This window comes from Stegostoma tigrinum, chromosome 14 (genome assembly GCF_030684315.1).
Source record: "Stegostoma tigrinum isolate sSteTig4 chromosome 14, sSteTig4.hap1, whole genome shotgun sequence".
Taxonomy (NCBI): domain Eukaryota; kingdom Metazoa; phylum Chordata; class Chondrichthyes; order Orectolobiformes; family Stegostomatidae; genus Stegostoma; species Stegostoma tigrinum.
The window spans coordinates 67,662,845-67,678,299 of record NC_081367.1 but is presented as its reverse complement, the minus strand read 5'-3'; the positions used below and the strand labels follow the sequence as shown (position 1 = coordinate 67,678,299).

The following is a 15,455-nucleotide window of genomic DNA, read 5'->3' as shown; positions in this document are numbered from 1 at the left end:
CTTGACATTCATCGGTGTTACCATCACTGAGTGCCCCACTGTCAACAGCCTCGGTGGGGACTGGGATGTTGTCTTTGACCTGAAACTCAACTGGACTCACCACGTAAACCATAAACTCACTTCCTGATGCTCCAAAGCCTGTCCACCATCTACAGAGGAGGCGGCAGGAATGTGCTGGAAAACTCCACACTTGCCTGGATGAGTACAGTCTCTACAACATTCAAGAAGCTTGACCCCATCCAGGACAAAGCAGCCCATTTGATTGGCACTACATCCACAAGCATCCACTCCATCCACCACCGACGCTCTGTAGCAGCAGTGTGTACCATCTGCAACATGCACTGCAGAAATTCACCAGACAGCACCTTCCAAACCTGTAACCACTTCCATCTAGAAGGACAAGGGCAACAGAAATATGGGAACACCTCCACCTGCAAGTTCCTCTCCAAGCCACTCACCATCCTGACTTGGAAATAATTCACTGTTCCTTCACTGCCCCTGTGTCAAAATCCTGGAATTCCCTCCTAAATGGCATCGTGGGTCAACCCATACGCGGACTGCAGTGGTTCACCATCTTCTCAAGGCCAACTAGTGATGAGCAATAAATGCCAGCCCAGCTAGCAACATCCACATCCCACAAATGAATTAATAAAACAAAAAAGGACTAGCTCAGTTCAGGAAAGCTGGTTGGCATGGATGAGTTGATCCAAAGGCCCTATTTCTGTGCTGTAAGACTCCATGGCTCAAATGATGTGTGTAATATCCAATGATTCCAATTTAAACACAGCTTCAAAAAATTAACGTCAGTTGTCCTCACACTTAGTCAGAAAAGCTGGAGAATTGATCACCTAGTCAAGATTAGCAGTTTACCACAATACGAGGGGAGATCACTTTTTTTGATTTGATCTGAACTTTATTGTCATGTGTACTCGAGTACAGGGAAAAGTGTATAATGTCACCACACATGGCACCATCTTCGGTACGAAGGTACTTTGGTACAAAACTTAGATTTCAGTAGCAAACTTAAAAAGTAAAGCACTACCATGGTTCTTAGTAGGAGTAGAAAAGTGACAAAACAAAGTTATGTTAACATTACAGTCCTTCCTAGCATTAAGTGGAAAAATTAAAGAATAAAGGTAAAAGTTCAACATTTTTTTCTCAAATGCACTCTCTGCATGGGCTCAGTCTCCCCCACCTTGGCGTGGGAAACCTCAGGCTCCCTGTTCAACACTACAGGTGCGTGTGTGTGTGTGCATGCACGCGGGGCGGTAGGGATGTGGGGAGATGACACATTCCTCATCAACACTTTGGAGCCCATAGTCGCTTCCTCACACTGGGCCTCCAGCCCACACTGCTGACCCGCACCTGGTGATGCTATTGCCACTGCTGCTCCCTCTCGAGGGGAGAGGTGGGGGGGGGGGGGGGGGGGACGCATGGGTACACAGCGAGAGACACAGAGAAAGTGATTAAAAATGGAGTTGACTTGGAGTGGACCGGCCTACCATGCTGGTGCTGCCATCTTGAATAGCTGGCTCATTCTCCCCACTGCGCTGCCAGGTCCCATTCTCCCCACCTTAAAAATTAAAGAGGGGAAAAAAAAGAAAAAAAACAGAAACAAGAAAGCAGAAAGAAGCAGATGAGCACCTCCCAGGAGCTCAAACACAGACCTGTTATTCCATGCCACCATCTTGGTTTGTGTGGAAGTGAATGACAATAAAAGGTTTCATTTCCAGGGAAATCAACAAGTTTGTGATTACATTGTGATTGTGAAACACATCAGGAGCTGTGTTTTGGATGAAATGCTAAGGCAAGACCTTGTGTACCCAAGATAACAAAGTGTGGAGCTGGATGAACACAGCAGGCCAAGCAGCATCTCAGGAGCACAAAAGCTGACGTTTCAGGCCTAGACCCTTCAGAGAGGGGGATGGGGAGAGGGAACTGGAATAAATAGGGAGAGACGGACTGAAGATGGAGAGAAAAGAAGATAGGTGGAGAGGAGAGTATAGGTGGGGAGGTAGGGAGGGGATAGGTCAGTCCAGGAAAGATAGACAGGTCAAGGAGGTGGGATGAGGTGGTAGGTAGGAAATGGAGGTGTGGCTTGAGGTGGGAGGAAGGGATGGGTGAAAGGAAGAACGGGTTAAGGAAGCGGAGACAGGCTGGGCTGGTTTTGGGATGCAGTGGGGGAAGGGGAGATTTAAGCTTGTGAAGTCCACATTGACACCATTGGGTTCCCAATGCAGTTCCCATTATCACTGATACAATTTTAACCTCACTGCGAAGTCTCTTCCAGGGATGCCTCACCTGAAAAAGTTACCCTCCTCCCTCCGGACCAACCTCAGGGCCATCGTCAGTCCGCCTCCCCCTCTCTCCCTATTTATTCCAGTTCCCTCTCCCTATCCCCCTCTCTGATGAAGGGTCTCGGCCCGAAACGTCAGCTTTTGTGCTCCTGAGATGTTGCTGGGCCTGCTGTGTTCATCCAGCTACACACTTTGTTATCTTGGATTCTCCAGCATCTGCAGTTCCCATTATCACCTTGTGTACCCTGTCAGATGGAGTGAAAAGATGTCATGTCAACTTCTGACCAGCAGGGAATTTTCCTGGTGTGCTGGCCATCATTTATCCTTGAAATAGATGGTAATGTGATTTAGCTCAAATAGACAACAAAGTGATTTAGTTGTGCTTGCTCTTTCTTGCATTACTATAGTTACTACAGTTCAAACACACTTCACTGATTGTGAAGTGTTTGGGATGCTGAGGACATCAACGGAACTACAGAGAAAATTTATTTTAGTTTCAAACTACAAGATAGGTTGTAGTTAATTGTAAAGTTGAACAAAAATTCTTGCTTGCTTGTTTCTTTATTAATTCATGGGATGGGGGGGGGGGGGGGGGGGGTGTCACTGGCCAGGCAGCCTGTATTGCCCATTCCTAATTGCCCAGAGGGCAGTTAAGAGTCAACCACATTACTGTGGGTCTGGAGTCACATGGTGGCCAAACCAGGTAAAGATGGCAGTTTCCTTCTAGACAATAGTGAGCCAGATGGGTTTTTCCAAAAATCGACAAGGAATTCACAGTCATCATTAGATTGTTTATTCCAGATATTTTGTTCAATTCAAATTTCAGCATCTGGCGTAGCGGGATTTAAACTCAGTTCCCCAGAACATTATCTGTGTCTCTGCATTAACAGTCCAGCAATTATATCACTAGGCCATTGCCTCCACATAGTGGAGATAAAATCCAACCTTCAAATTGAGAATACCCTCCATCGAATTGTGCGGCACAATCGTGCTAAATGGGGCAGATTTCTAACGGATCGCACAATTCAAAAGTGGACATCCATGAGGTGGTGGACTAAAAACAGCAGAATTGTACACCAACAAAAACTGCAACCTCATTTCCTAACATATTCTCCACTCAATCATTACCATCAAGCCTCTGGTTCAACCACTAACTCATTGGAGTGTGCAACAGGACATGCTAGCAACAGCACCAACAACATTCAAGAAGCTTAACACCATCTAGGACAAAGCAGCCCACTGGGCTGGCACTAAACTCAAACATCCACTCTCTCCACCAATGTTCAGTGCACATTGCTGCTACTACTATCCACAAGATGCACTGCAGAAATTCAAAGATCCTTAGACAAGACCTTCCAAACCCACAACCACATCTCGGACAGGGGCAGCAGATATGTGGAAAACCACCATGTTCAAGTTACTCTCCAAGCCAATTATCATCCTGACTTAGAACTATCGCTAATCCTTCACTGTCACTGCATCAAAATCCTGGAACTCCCTCCTTCAGGGCATTTTGGATCAACCTACAGAACATGGATGCAGTGGATCAAGAAGGTAGCTCATCACTTTTTTCAAGGGCAGGCAAGGATGGGTAATAAATGCTGGCCAAGCCAGTAACAACATTGTCCCAAAAAGGAATAAAAACATTTAATTACCTATCTTCAGAAACAATACCAGAGCTCCAGTCATCTCAAAATTCACAGTTCCACTGCTCTTTAGTAAAAATGCACCTACTATATATCTATATTCGTATGACCTAGGAGGCATCAACTCAAATCTCACTTGTTCCTGGAAGACAATCAAGACTACACATTAACGTTATCCTCTATTCACAATCCCAAGTGTGCACAGCCTCTCTTAGAATAGATCCCCTCAGCATCCTTTTATGGAGTATTTAAGCATCCAGCTTTCCTAGTCAGTCAATGATTTGAAACAGTAACTGGTTAAGATCTGGAGGAGTCAGTTTGTCAATTTGACATGGTCACATCAAATCGCACTAAAAGGCCTGTCAAGGGCTACAAATCAATGTGTAGTATAGTTGTATGTTTGCAGTTCTTTGTTAAAGGTTTCAAGAATCCAGCAACTCTTTCCTGGTGTTTAGCAATTTTGACAGAATACTTCCTTCAGATTAAAAGCTTGGGAAACAAAATCTGCTCACTGCATTATGTATTGCAGAAATGGTTTTTCTTACCCAACTGATGTATTGGTGTTTTGCCTCAGCTTCAACAAATTGAGATGCAAAGGTGCACTTTTCTAAAAGTGACCAAGAACATCAAACACTTCAACTCTCAAATATAAACATTTCAAACACACAAGGTATGAGTTATTTCAAATAAACAGTATGCATGGGAAATATTTTTCCGAAGATCCTACTACTTTCTCCACAATCATTGCAGATACACTGAAACCACAGTGATAGAGTAAGTTTAACTGCATCTGATTCAGCAATGAACTCAGAAGTATGGCACACTACTGATAATACTGTAATATCGACCAAGAGCATGAAAGGTGTTTGAATGCACTAAACAATCAGCAGCTGCCATAAATACCTGGTACATGATTTGTATCATGCAATTTTGTTTGCTTAATATATGGAAGAGAGAGCATTTCAAAAGTAAACAAACCAAAACAATAATTCCAGAGTCAGATTAATTATTTATTACGTGAATTTTATAAGAATATGGGCAGCTAAGCAAGGAATCGGGAAATCAGTATAAACTAAATGGCATTAAAGTGAAGTATAAGATTACTTCTGTATACCATTTTGACACAAACAATTCTGCAACTCTGTATAAGGAGAATCTTTTCCACATCGTTTTAGACTACTTAAATTTTGTACTCATTTTCTTGCACTTGACTTTAGTAATTGAATAATCTCAACAAGATATTCACAATACTACACCAATTAAACAAACCAGGAATAATGAAAAATAATTCAAACAGAAACATCGAAAGAGAAAACATTAATATTTGTAGAAATTCCTTAAGAGAGAGAACATTTGAAAAAATTTACAAATTATCAAATATTATAAAAAGAGTGACAGCTACACAATTACTAATGACTATTTTTAACTTTGTTGGTTAGAACACCTTTTTGAATGACTACTGGGAACATGTTGACTACTGAACAATTCCAATTATATGAGCATTAAAGATATGTGGGTATATTTGAACTTAAGTTTCCCTTATTTTCCTGATTGAAGCTTTACAGCTGCCGAAAACTACTGAAGCAGAAAGTACCTTATGGTACGATGAAAAAAGATAAATCATTAGTAACCATGAACAGCAGTCAATGTTCAAATGAAGGTGGCCATTCCACCCAAAGCGTCCACTTCCAGTTTGCTTTTAACCAACGGATGCAAAACAACTAAAACAGAATAATGAGGGTGACTGAGTGCAAGTGTACCTTTATCTCCAGGGCATTTCAATGTTTCATTTCATCCACTAAATCTCCAAAAAGTGTGATTATATGCAGAGCACAGAATAAAGCATTTACTTTAATGTGGCCATCTTTTTCAACTATGAGAAAAGAGAAACTTGAAGAACATAGCTAAATGGCACCACTGTACAACGTGTGTGCTCCCTACTCATGGAATGGAACAAATCAGTCAAGAACATTTGTGTAAATCCGACATCTAGTCTCCAAACGCTTAAGCTACCAAAAAATTCATCAGATTTTGGGGAGTAGCTTTGGAAAAGGTAGAAGAAATTCTCTCAGAAACTAGGAAATGAATGTTCAAAATGTTTAAGCAAGTATAATAAAAACAAAATCTGCATTATTCAGCCCAATGTTTGTACTGAAACTGTGGCAAAACATCCAAGTTGGGTTTAATGAAGATCTGTAGCTCAGGTTGCAGTTGGAGTTGTTGGTTGGTTCGATGAGCTGATTTGAAAAACCACCAACAACTCCATCCAAGTTGGGTATCCAGATTGTAATGCTGAAAATAAAATTCCAGGAATACTAATGTTCTGACTTAAATATCACAAAGACATGGTAAATATGATATCCGATACAAAGTATCTTCCTGCTACCTGGGTTACGAGTGTAACTGTTACACTAAGTTTAACTTAGCAAATCTAATGTTGGTCCCACAGAAACTAGACATGGCAGTATGAGTGAAGTTTTTTTTGTAATGTGATCTTTCAATTGTTAGTAATGACCTGACTTTTGTATATTAGAAAAAAAACACAACTGAGAAGTTGTTAAACAATATATTGTTTCAGTGCCCTAACAATATGCTTCAGTATTTTGTTTTCTACGAATGGTCTTGTGAATTATAGGCTGTGCTACAACACAGAGCTGTACGTTAGTGATAGTTTTCTTCACCTTTTTCCTCACCCTCATCAAGGTAATCAGTGTCGATGATGGCAATACAATCATTCAGTAATAGCACTGCTCCTTCTCTGCTTCAAACATTCGAACACAAACTCCTTTTTTTCAAAAATACCATTGTGATCAGTAAGGCTGCCCATGCAGTTGCCTTTGTGCAGGCTGTACAAGGAACTGGGCTGACAACAAGTCAAACTGATTACATGCAGGAATGTGGCAGCTGCCAGCTGGGGTAGAAACCTCCTCTTCAGTTTGGCACTGATTTGAGCCTAACCCAAAAGAGATACCAGGACAGTCCTGTAAGAAGTACTTTTGTCACAGTTTGTCTTCCCCCAACCCACCCCTCAATAGACTGTTCTGACTCCTGGTTAATTTTAACTGCTTTGTAGGATCAATTATTCCAGTTTTTTCCAAAGTTCAGTCCTCTACTGTTTCCTAACTATTACTCCTGTCCTCATAGTCCCAATCTAGGCTCCTATTTCCAACCAAGGCATCAGAAATGAAGCACTTCTGAGAGACTATGTGGAGTTCAGAGATTACTGATGGGTCACAATAGATATAAAGCACTTTTCAGTGTGGCTTCATCGTTCCACCTAATATCATCTTATAATTTAATAGCCATCATGAAGGTTCCTGATTTCCAATGTCAACGTGCCTCTGTATCAAACAAAGACTATAACCAACTTTCATTCTTCAAACCATTTCCAATAGCCAAGATCATGATGTACACAGAACAGTATCCGGTTCCTCCATCACACCTCAAATTGCCCAATGTTTGTCTGTCTCAAACTGGCACTGGGAATGCCAATGGTTGCCAGTCTCTCCTCATTTCCTTACTTTATATTGCGTACTATCCTTCGGCAATGGTTTGTCTTCATTTCACCTAGCGCCTGCTCCAACTTGCGAATTAGGTGCAACAAGGTGGCAGGATCAGTTTGAAGGATGTTGGCATTCCGCTGTCCATTCTGTTCCAGATGTAACTTCAGAGTTAGGAGTGGTTTGACTTGTTGCCTTAAGGCACGGCTGGCCAACTGACAGAAGAAACAAAACAAGAATATTTGGTATCATTTTGGCATCGCAATTACATCAAACCATCCAAGAGAAATACGAGAACTCAAGTTTACAGTCACATGTCTAATTTATTTATAGTACTGTAATGCATGTCAAATAAGAAAACTCCACACAGGTTTTAGAAGAGCAAAAACCATGCTCAACAAATCTTCCTGCCTCTTTTTTTTGTAAATATTGCACATAAAGTAGGTAATAGAACTGGATGTGGTGTGTTACTCGGAACTCTGAAAAGCATTTGCAAAGGTCCAATATATAAGAGGCAACTAATGGACAAATAGTAAGTTTCACACAAAATTCTGGAGTTAGAAACACAAATAGCCAAAAGACAAGAGATAAACTCGATCCAGGACCATGGAGTTGAATATGCCAAGGGTTTGTACCCGAATTTCTGTCCCTCATTTTTGTAAATAACCTAGATGGAGAAGCCATCTCAAACCCTTGACAACATAAAAATGTGGCACAGCAGCATCCTATGACACTTCTTAACTTGCAGAAAAATATTTGCTCAGTTGTGAAATTGTGAACCGACTACAAACAGGACACAGACAGTAGACAGCAGTTGGAGTTAATCAAAGTATCCATCAGTCAGCCTAATAGGAACAGCGTAACTGGAGTCAACGTAGCACGCTTACGCACTGTCAGACTGATTCAGCTTGTACCTCTGCTACACTTCTTTTCAATATCAAGAAATAGAACTCACAACCTTTCAAGGTTGAATGAGTGAGTTCACATTAACCCCCTTTATCAAGTACTTGGGTGCTGTCATTATCAGAGCAAAGTTAAAGGTGGTTTATTTTCTGGAAAGAAAAGCAAAGTTTTCTACAATAAGCCAGTTTTAATTTGCAATGTTTCTGCAAGAGAGAAGCAGTTGAACTTTGCCAAATATATTCTTTGTATTTAGTGTTCTGTAACAGCGTGTTATTGGTTTTGTGACTGCAAATTCTTTTTAACTTTTATACTCTAGACGTGTTAATATGCTTTAAGTGTGTATAAAATGTTAATACATTGTCCAGAGTATAAAAATGAATTGCACAGTACTTCAAAACTACTGTCCCTACATAGTAATTTTGTGTTGATGTTAAATCATGTAGTTAAGACCTTGTGACTTTACAATATGAAAATTTACATGAAAATGGTGACTCCTTCCCTGCTCCAGCAACCACTTCAACACTCCACAGAAGATGGCCTTTTAAAACATCTGATTTGATGAGAAGCTTTCACCAATTAAACAAAGCTAAGCTGATAAGCTCAAAGTATCAATCATGAACATGTGCCAGCAAAATCCTCTTATTTAGTCAAGTTTTAAGTACATATATCAGAGAATTGTTATGGTGCAAATGATCATTCAGCCCATTGGCTCTGAATATTTTTAGCTTGGTGCCAGTCTCCTGCCTTTGTCCATAACCATGCGTAGTAATCATCCAATTCTCTCCCAAATGCCACCAATGACCATGCCTCCACCACACTTCAAGGCACTTCTACCCCAGGACTACTCACTCTGAATGGTTTCTTCCTGATTTTGCATTTGCTTCTTTTGTAAAACACTTAAACCTGTGCCCTCTGGTGCTTGACATACACAAACTATGTTGAAGAGGACACTCTCACAACTAACAGGCATCAAATGGAACCTATCAGGTAATAGTTTGGTAAGATGAGTCAATTGTTATAACCCATTAGAGCCAACTGGAGATTGGTTACACCTTAAACCAAGTGGAAATCAGACCAGTTATAGTGTAATAACATCATCAATCATACTGTGGCTTGGAAGGGATAAATAAATACCTGCTTTCAGTGAACAAAACACATGTCTAGATCAGAGTCTGCTGTCTGGCTGTAAGCAGGCCATGGAAGTTGATGTTACAGAGAGAGAACGAGCACCTTCTCTGCTCCGAGCCAAATGGTGAAGCAAGATCTGTGTTTGGCCCACCAAGTTGCCACCTATCTTTTTTACGTAATACTGTTATAACTTAATGCAGGTTTCATGCAGTGTCTTCTATTGCCCAAGTGGTCACCTTTTCATAGGTTTAAGTGTTTCTGTAGACAGTATGAATAGAGGATTTGCCAAATCAAAGAAAACATTTGACACAAACTTTATTGCATTTTTGGTCTACAATTAAAGTTCAATGCACACGAGATATACACACAATATTGTGTGAAACTGCTGGGTTGACAGCATTGTAAATTCTTTACCTGTACATCGAGCCTCCATTCTAAGTTGTGGTAATGTGGGAGATCTGGGGCCAGCTCATTCAAGATACTCCGAATCTCTCTCCTATTCTCCAGGTAAAGCTGAAGTAGTAATTTATTTAGATCTTCAGGAAAGCCCAAAACAAGCACAGAGTCCTGGAAATCCACCTCGGAAATCTAATCAACAGTTAGATTTGTTATTACACATTGTGAATTTAAATACAAAAAACAACACCAGTAGTCCCTGATTTACTTACACAGGTAGCAGGAATATTATTAAGCTGGAGAGGGTTCAATAGAGATTTACCAGGATGTTGCCATGTAGAGAAGGTTTGAGTTAAGGGTGGATAGGCTGAGACTTTTAGAGTGTAGGAAGTGGAGAGGAGACCATATAGAAGTTGGTAAAATAATAAAGCACATAATAGAGTTAATGGCAGTTGTCTTTTCCCTAGGATGAGGGATTTCATGACTAGGAGACATAAGGTGGGAGGAGAAAGTTTTAAACAAAGACATGGAGGCAATTTTTTTCTTTACACAGAGGGTAGCTCACGTGTGGAATGAACTTCCTGAGGAAGTGGTGAATGTGGGAGCAACTGCAATGTCTAAGAGAGATTTGGATAAGCACATGAATAGCAAAGGTCTGGAGGACATGGGCCAGGAGCAGGCAAGTGGGGTTCATTTCATTTGGGCTTACATTCAGCATGGACTAGCTGGACTGAAGGGTCTGTTCCCATGTTGTATGGCTCTGATGTAGGAATATAATTTTAAGGATACGACATGCGAACAGCTCCTGTACTTCGAACAGCTATTTTACATTGTCCTACATTGTGCCCTGACCGGCAAACAGACTCCAGATCTGAAACTGTTCACTACCCAGGGACTGCCTGTAATTGATCACATCTAGGTCAGAAAACACAACCACATAATGCAAACTTAAAAAGGTTCCTGGCTTAATTCTTGGTCTGCATTCGCATACAAGCGTGAGACAGCTCAGATGTGGAATCATGTGGTTATACAATCACATTAACAGTGGGGGTTTAATTCCTCTTCAGGGCAAGGTTCAAATTATTATACACATTTTCCCACGTGATTTCTCATAGGAAACAACCAGCAAACTGTTGACAAGAACCTTCTTGGTTGTCGCGCAGCCGCACATCTGTATACCTCACAGGGAATACTGGTCTGGGAAAGGTGGAAAGGTCAAGCTAGACACTCCACTGCTATCCAGTAATCCCTTCTGGATATGACGAGACATCAGACTTAATAACCCTAGGGCTCCTGTTCATCACCCCCGCCCAACCCAACAGGGCAGGCTGAACCCTCTGTCTCCTAAGGACAACACTTAAGAATGTGCAGCTGAAATCCACCCTGCGAACTTTACTGCCCTCCAGTAAAGACCATTTCAGACAGTTTTCAGTCTGCTGTTCCTGACACCTCCTTTGCTTCAACATCCACTTGTTTGGTTATACCTCTGCATAATGTCTCAAGATACTTTTATGGCATTGCATAAATTCAAGTTTAGGAGTTGATTAGCTCAGTTAGCTTGTCAGCTGGTTTTGCAATAGAGGGTGATGCCAGCAGTGTGGATTCAATTCCTGCACTGGCGGAGGTTACCACAAAGGGCTCTCTTTCTCAACCTTTCCCTTTGACTGAAATGTGGTGACCCTCACGTTAAACCACCATCAGTTGTCTCTCTTGAATGAGAGAGAGAGAGAGAAGCTGGTAGGATTGAGGTGACTTGGCCTTTAAGTTAAAGTTTGCCATTCCTCCACACAACAACTTTTACCCATATCAAGGCCCTCTGTGGATGAATGAATCTCGAAGTCTGTCATCCTTTATATAGAACTGTTGTGCCTGACTTTCCTATTTAACTCCTAATTTGTGGATTAGGAACTTTTGGTGTTAACCCCATTCTCAAGCAAATACTGTTGCTGGCTCAACCTTGTCCTTTAGATATAAAAAAAGGTTAAAAACAGCTACTGCTTTCCTTTTACAACAGGAAATTACCCGGTTGGTCCATCAAATAAGCCCTGCTTTCATGATGGCCAGTGTATCACAACTTAACATGTCCTTTTTCTTGCCACTCCTGCTCTCCACCAGCCACCCCTTCACAGTTATGTGATCACCTGGAAGAGGTGAAAGAAACATCAACTAGAGGGGGTGGGGGGAAAAGAAACTCCAAACCAAAAAAATTCTTTCCAATTACTTCATTAAGCAAAATAATAGTCCAGAACATTGAATCAAAGCTAATCCCAAAAGAACACATCGATTAATAAATTATTTTACCATCATTTTGGAGCTCTCAGTTAGCAAGTACATCAAACCCTCTACTCCATGTTGTACAGTTTCAGTGCTCACATTCAGCTTCCCTATGAGAGGAAAACAAAAGTCAAATGAATAACTGCATACAAATAACTTATTAGCTCACTATATACTTCAGTAATTCATCTGACGCGCCACACTGTCACAGAATGGGACCAAAAGGCGGTGTGGGTATGGGATTTCCACTTAATTATGTCAAAGCAGCTGTCCTGTTAGATATATCTGTACAAACAGCAAGTGAGGAACCAGAGTTGGGATATCCCTGAATGCAAAGTAACAACTGCATTGCCTTAGACAATAGTCAACACAGAATGAAATGAACACGGCATTGCATAACATGAAAACTGCTGTAAAGAGAGACAAAGAAAGCCAGTGAAGCTTTCCATCTTACTCTCATCAGGACAAATGCAAGAATGCCAAATTTCAAGCAGGCTCAATAAGTTACACCACAGGAAAAAAATAGGACAGGTTGGCTGGCAAGTTAACTGATTGGTCGACGCATTAGCAACAGGGAAACAGGCGTTCTTTTCTCCTGTGGTACAGTGTTGCGATTGTTTGAATTCGTCTTCATGCATTTGACCTGATGAGTGCAAGATGAACGACTGTGGCAAATTTTTTAAAAAATAGCAATATAAAGATGTCATAACGTCTTCTCCCTCTTTTTATCATTCTGCAAAAAAAATCCCCTTGTTATCACAGCCAAGATCACATTTCAAGAACCAAGTCTGTGAATATCATCCTAGAATTCTGGACAGCTGTTGATCAGGATCACAGGGCACTGTCCTGTCTGAACGCAAATATACTCTACACATTTTTAATTCAACTTATTAGAAGGCAAAACTAAGATAGTGATTGTTCACACCTCTTATGCAAACCATGAAATGGCAGTGGGTGTGACATCATTAGACAATTAATTCCCAATTACCATCTTCTCAAGACGACATCTCGAAAATATCCTGCTTGTACAAGTGAGCCTTTAAATCAATTTAAAAAATGAAATTATTCCCATTATCAATGAAATGCCTATCTTGTGATTCCCCACTCCCGTGCACAATTCTGACAGTTCTACAAACCTCAAAAGCAGAGGGATCTTGGGGTTCATGTCCACAGATCCCTAAAGATAGCAGGTTAATAGATAAGTTAGGAAGTCATATGAGACACTTGCTTTTATCAGCCATAGCATAGATTATAAAAGCTGGAAGGTCACATTGGAGCTGTACAGAACGTATACTAGCTGTATAACTGGATATTTTCCTCAGAACGTAGATTGTGGATACGTGAAGTGTAATATTAGCAAATGTTACTCAACATTAAAGAACACCACTGCCTTAATCAGTATTACAGATTAAAAGCCACTCATAACTACATACTCGCTGCTCCTTCAAATGTTTTGGGATTTGAGCCTTTCTTCAGAAATTCAACAGCGATTCGACAGAACTCTCCTACAACTGAAACAAAATTTATTTTATCATACAAATGAATATTCACTACAGTAGCAAAATTTTCAAAGAAAATATTGCCCCTAATTCACAACTTTTGTTATCTTACCACTTATTTTCCCCATTTTGGTTATTTTACACCACAATGATCGATACAACCGATATCGCATTCCAATACAATAAACTGCAGCATGTTGTTTTGCAGAATGTTTGCAGACAAACCTCTCTGATATCTGCCAAACAGCAAACTCCTAACAACAAACATCCCATTTTCAGGGCATGAGCATCAGGTTTGACATGACTGAGCACCTTAAAAGTCTGTTTTAGAAAGCAGTCCAAAGTCAACTAGGTTGGTTAATAGTCAGGAGTCCCATATGAACAACAGGGAGAGGGCCCTTTTGTGGCACAGTGGCAGTGTCACTACCCCTTGACTGGGAGGCCCAGGTTCAAAACCCACCTTCCCCAGAGCTGTAAGAACAGGTCTGAACAAATACCAATTAGAAAAATAGGTTAGAGACAGTAGGAACTGCAGATGCTGGAGAATCTGGGATAACAAGGTGTGGAGCTGGATGAACACAGCAGGCCAAGCAGCATCTCAGGAGCAGGAAGGCTGTAGGCCCAAAATGTCAGCTTTTGTGCTCCTCTGATGCTGCTTGGCCTGCTGTGTTCATCCAGCTCCACACCTTGTTATCTTAGAAAAACAGGTTATATAGTTAATATATTTAAAAAGATGCCAGGGTGTTCGTTTCAAAAGAAAGCGAGACATACAAGTTTGGCGGTATTTATGTTTGGACTAAGCACCACAGTCCCCACTCCACATTCCCTCAACTCCTCATGCCTAGCCCTCACAGAACCAGAACCAGAACCCCAACCCCAACCCCAACCCCAACCCCAACCCAGACTCAAACTGCATCATAAATACTCCCCTCCCACTCCACTCCACTCCCCTCCCACTCCACCCCCCTCCCACTCCACCCCCCTCCCACTCCACTCCACCCCCCTCCCACTCCACTCCACCCCCCTCCCACTCCACTCCACCATTCCTAACCCCTACTCCAGCCTCCTCCCGGCCTTAAGGCCCCCACACCACCCCATATCTTCCCCCAATATGCCCCTCCCCCATTTCCTGTCCAGCTTTCACTCACCCTCAAAGTCCACCTGAGGTAAGAACCCCAGGTGCTCCTTGTGCTCCTCCGATAAAACCAGCAGCATCTTCCCTCAGCCTAGAGCTTCGGGCAAAGACACAGGGGAGAGAGGAGCATGAAAATACAGCGAACACTTTCAACAGGGCCCTCCCCCGGAAACCTACTCCCCCACTGAGTCCGTGTTAAACAAGGCGCCGCGACGGAAGGTTCCGGGGCCAAGTCTCCCTCTCAGAGCGCCATCCAACGGCCGAACTCAAAACCGCACCCTCTCCTGGGCGAGTGATAATGGGAACTGCAGATGCTGGAGATTCCAAGATAATAAAATGTGAGGCTGGATGAACACAGCAGGCCAAGCAGCATCTCAGGAGCACAAAAGCTGACGTTTCGGGCCTAGACCCTTCATCAGAGAGGGGGATGGGGAGAGGGAACTGGAATAAATAGGGAGAGAGGGGGAGGCGGACCGAAGATGGAGAGTAAAGAAGATAGGTGGAGAGGGTATAGGTGGGGAGGTAGGGAGGGGATAGGTCAGTCCAGGGAAGACAGACAGGTCAAGGAGGTGGGATGAGGTTAGTAGGTAGCTGGGGGTGCGGCTTGGGGTGGGAGGAAGGGATGGGTGAGAGGAAGAACCGGTTAGGGAGGCAGAGACAGGTTGGACTGGTTTTGG

At 42.0% G+C, this 15,455-nt stretch overlaps 1 protein-coding gene across 3 annotated transcripts; it reads right to left on the bottom strand.

The window, feature by feature from the left end:
• Positions 1 to 4,945: 4,945 nt before the first annotated feature.
• Positions 4,946 to 14,954, bottom strand: commd2 (COMM domain containing 2). Of its 3 annotated transcripts, none has more exons than XM_048542763.2 (5): positions 14,792 to 14,954; positions 13,578 to 13,655; positions 12,172 to 12,254; positions 9,889 to 10,062; positions 4,946 to 7,658 (listed from the first exon to the last, which is right to left on the bottom strand). In XM_048542763.2, the coding sequence occupies exons 1-5, from the start codon at positions 14,856 to 14,858 to the stop codon at positions 7,461 to 7,463; spliced, it is 600 nt and encodes a 199-aa protein (XP_048398720.1). In that variant the 5' UTR covers positions 14,859 to 14,954; the 3' UTR covers positions 4,946 to 7,460. The 3 variants fall into 3 exon arrangements, with proteins under 3 accessions (XP_048398720.1, XP_048398721.1, XP_048398722.1); XM_048542764.2 differs by lacking the exon at positions 14,792 to 14,954 and adding an exon at positions 13,756 to 14,265; XM_048542765.2 differs by lacking the exon at positions 13,578 to 13,655.
• Between the last annotated feature and the right edge of the window lie 501 nt (positions 14,955 to 15,455).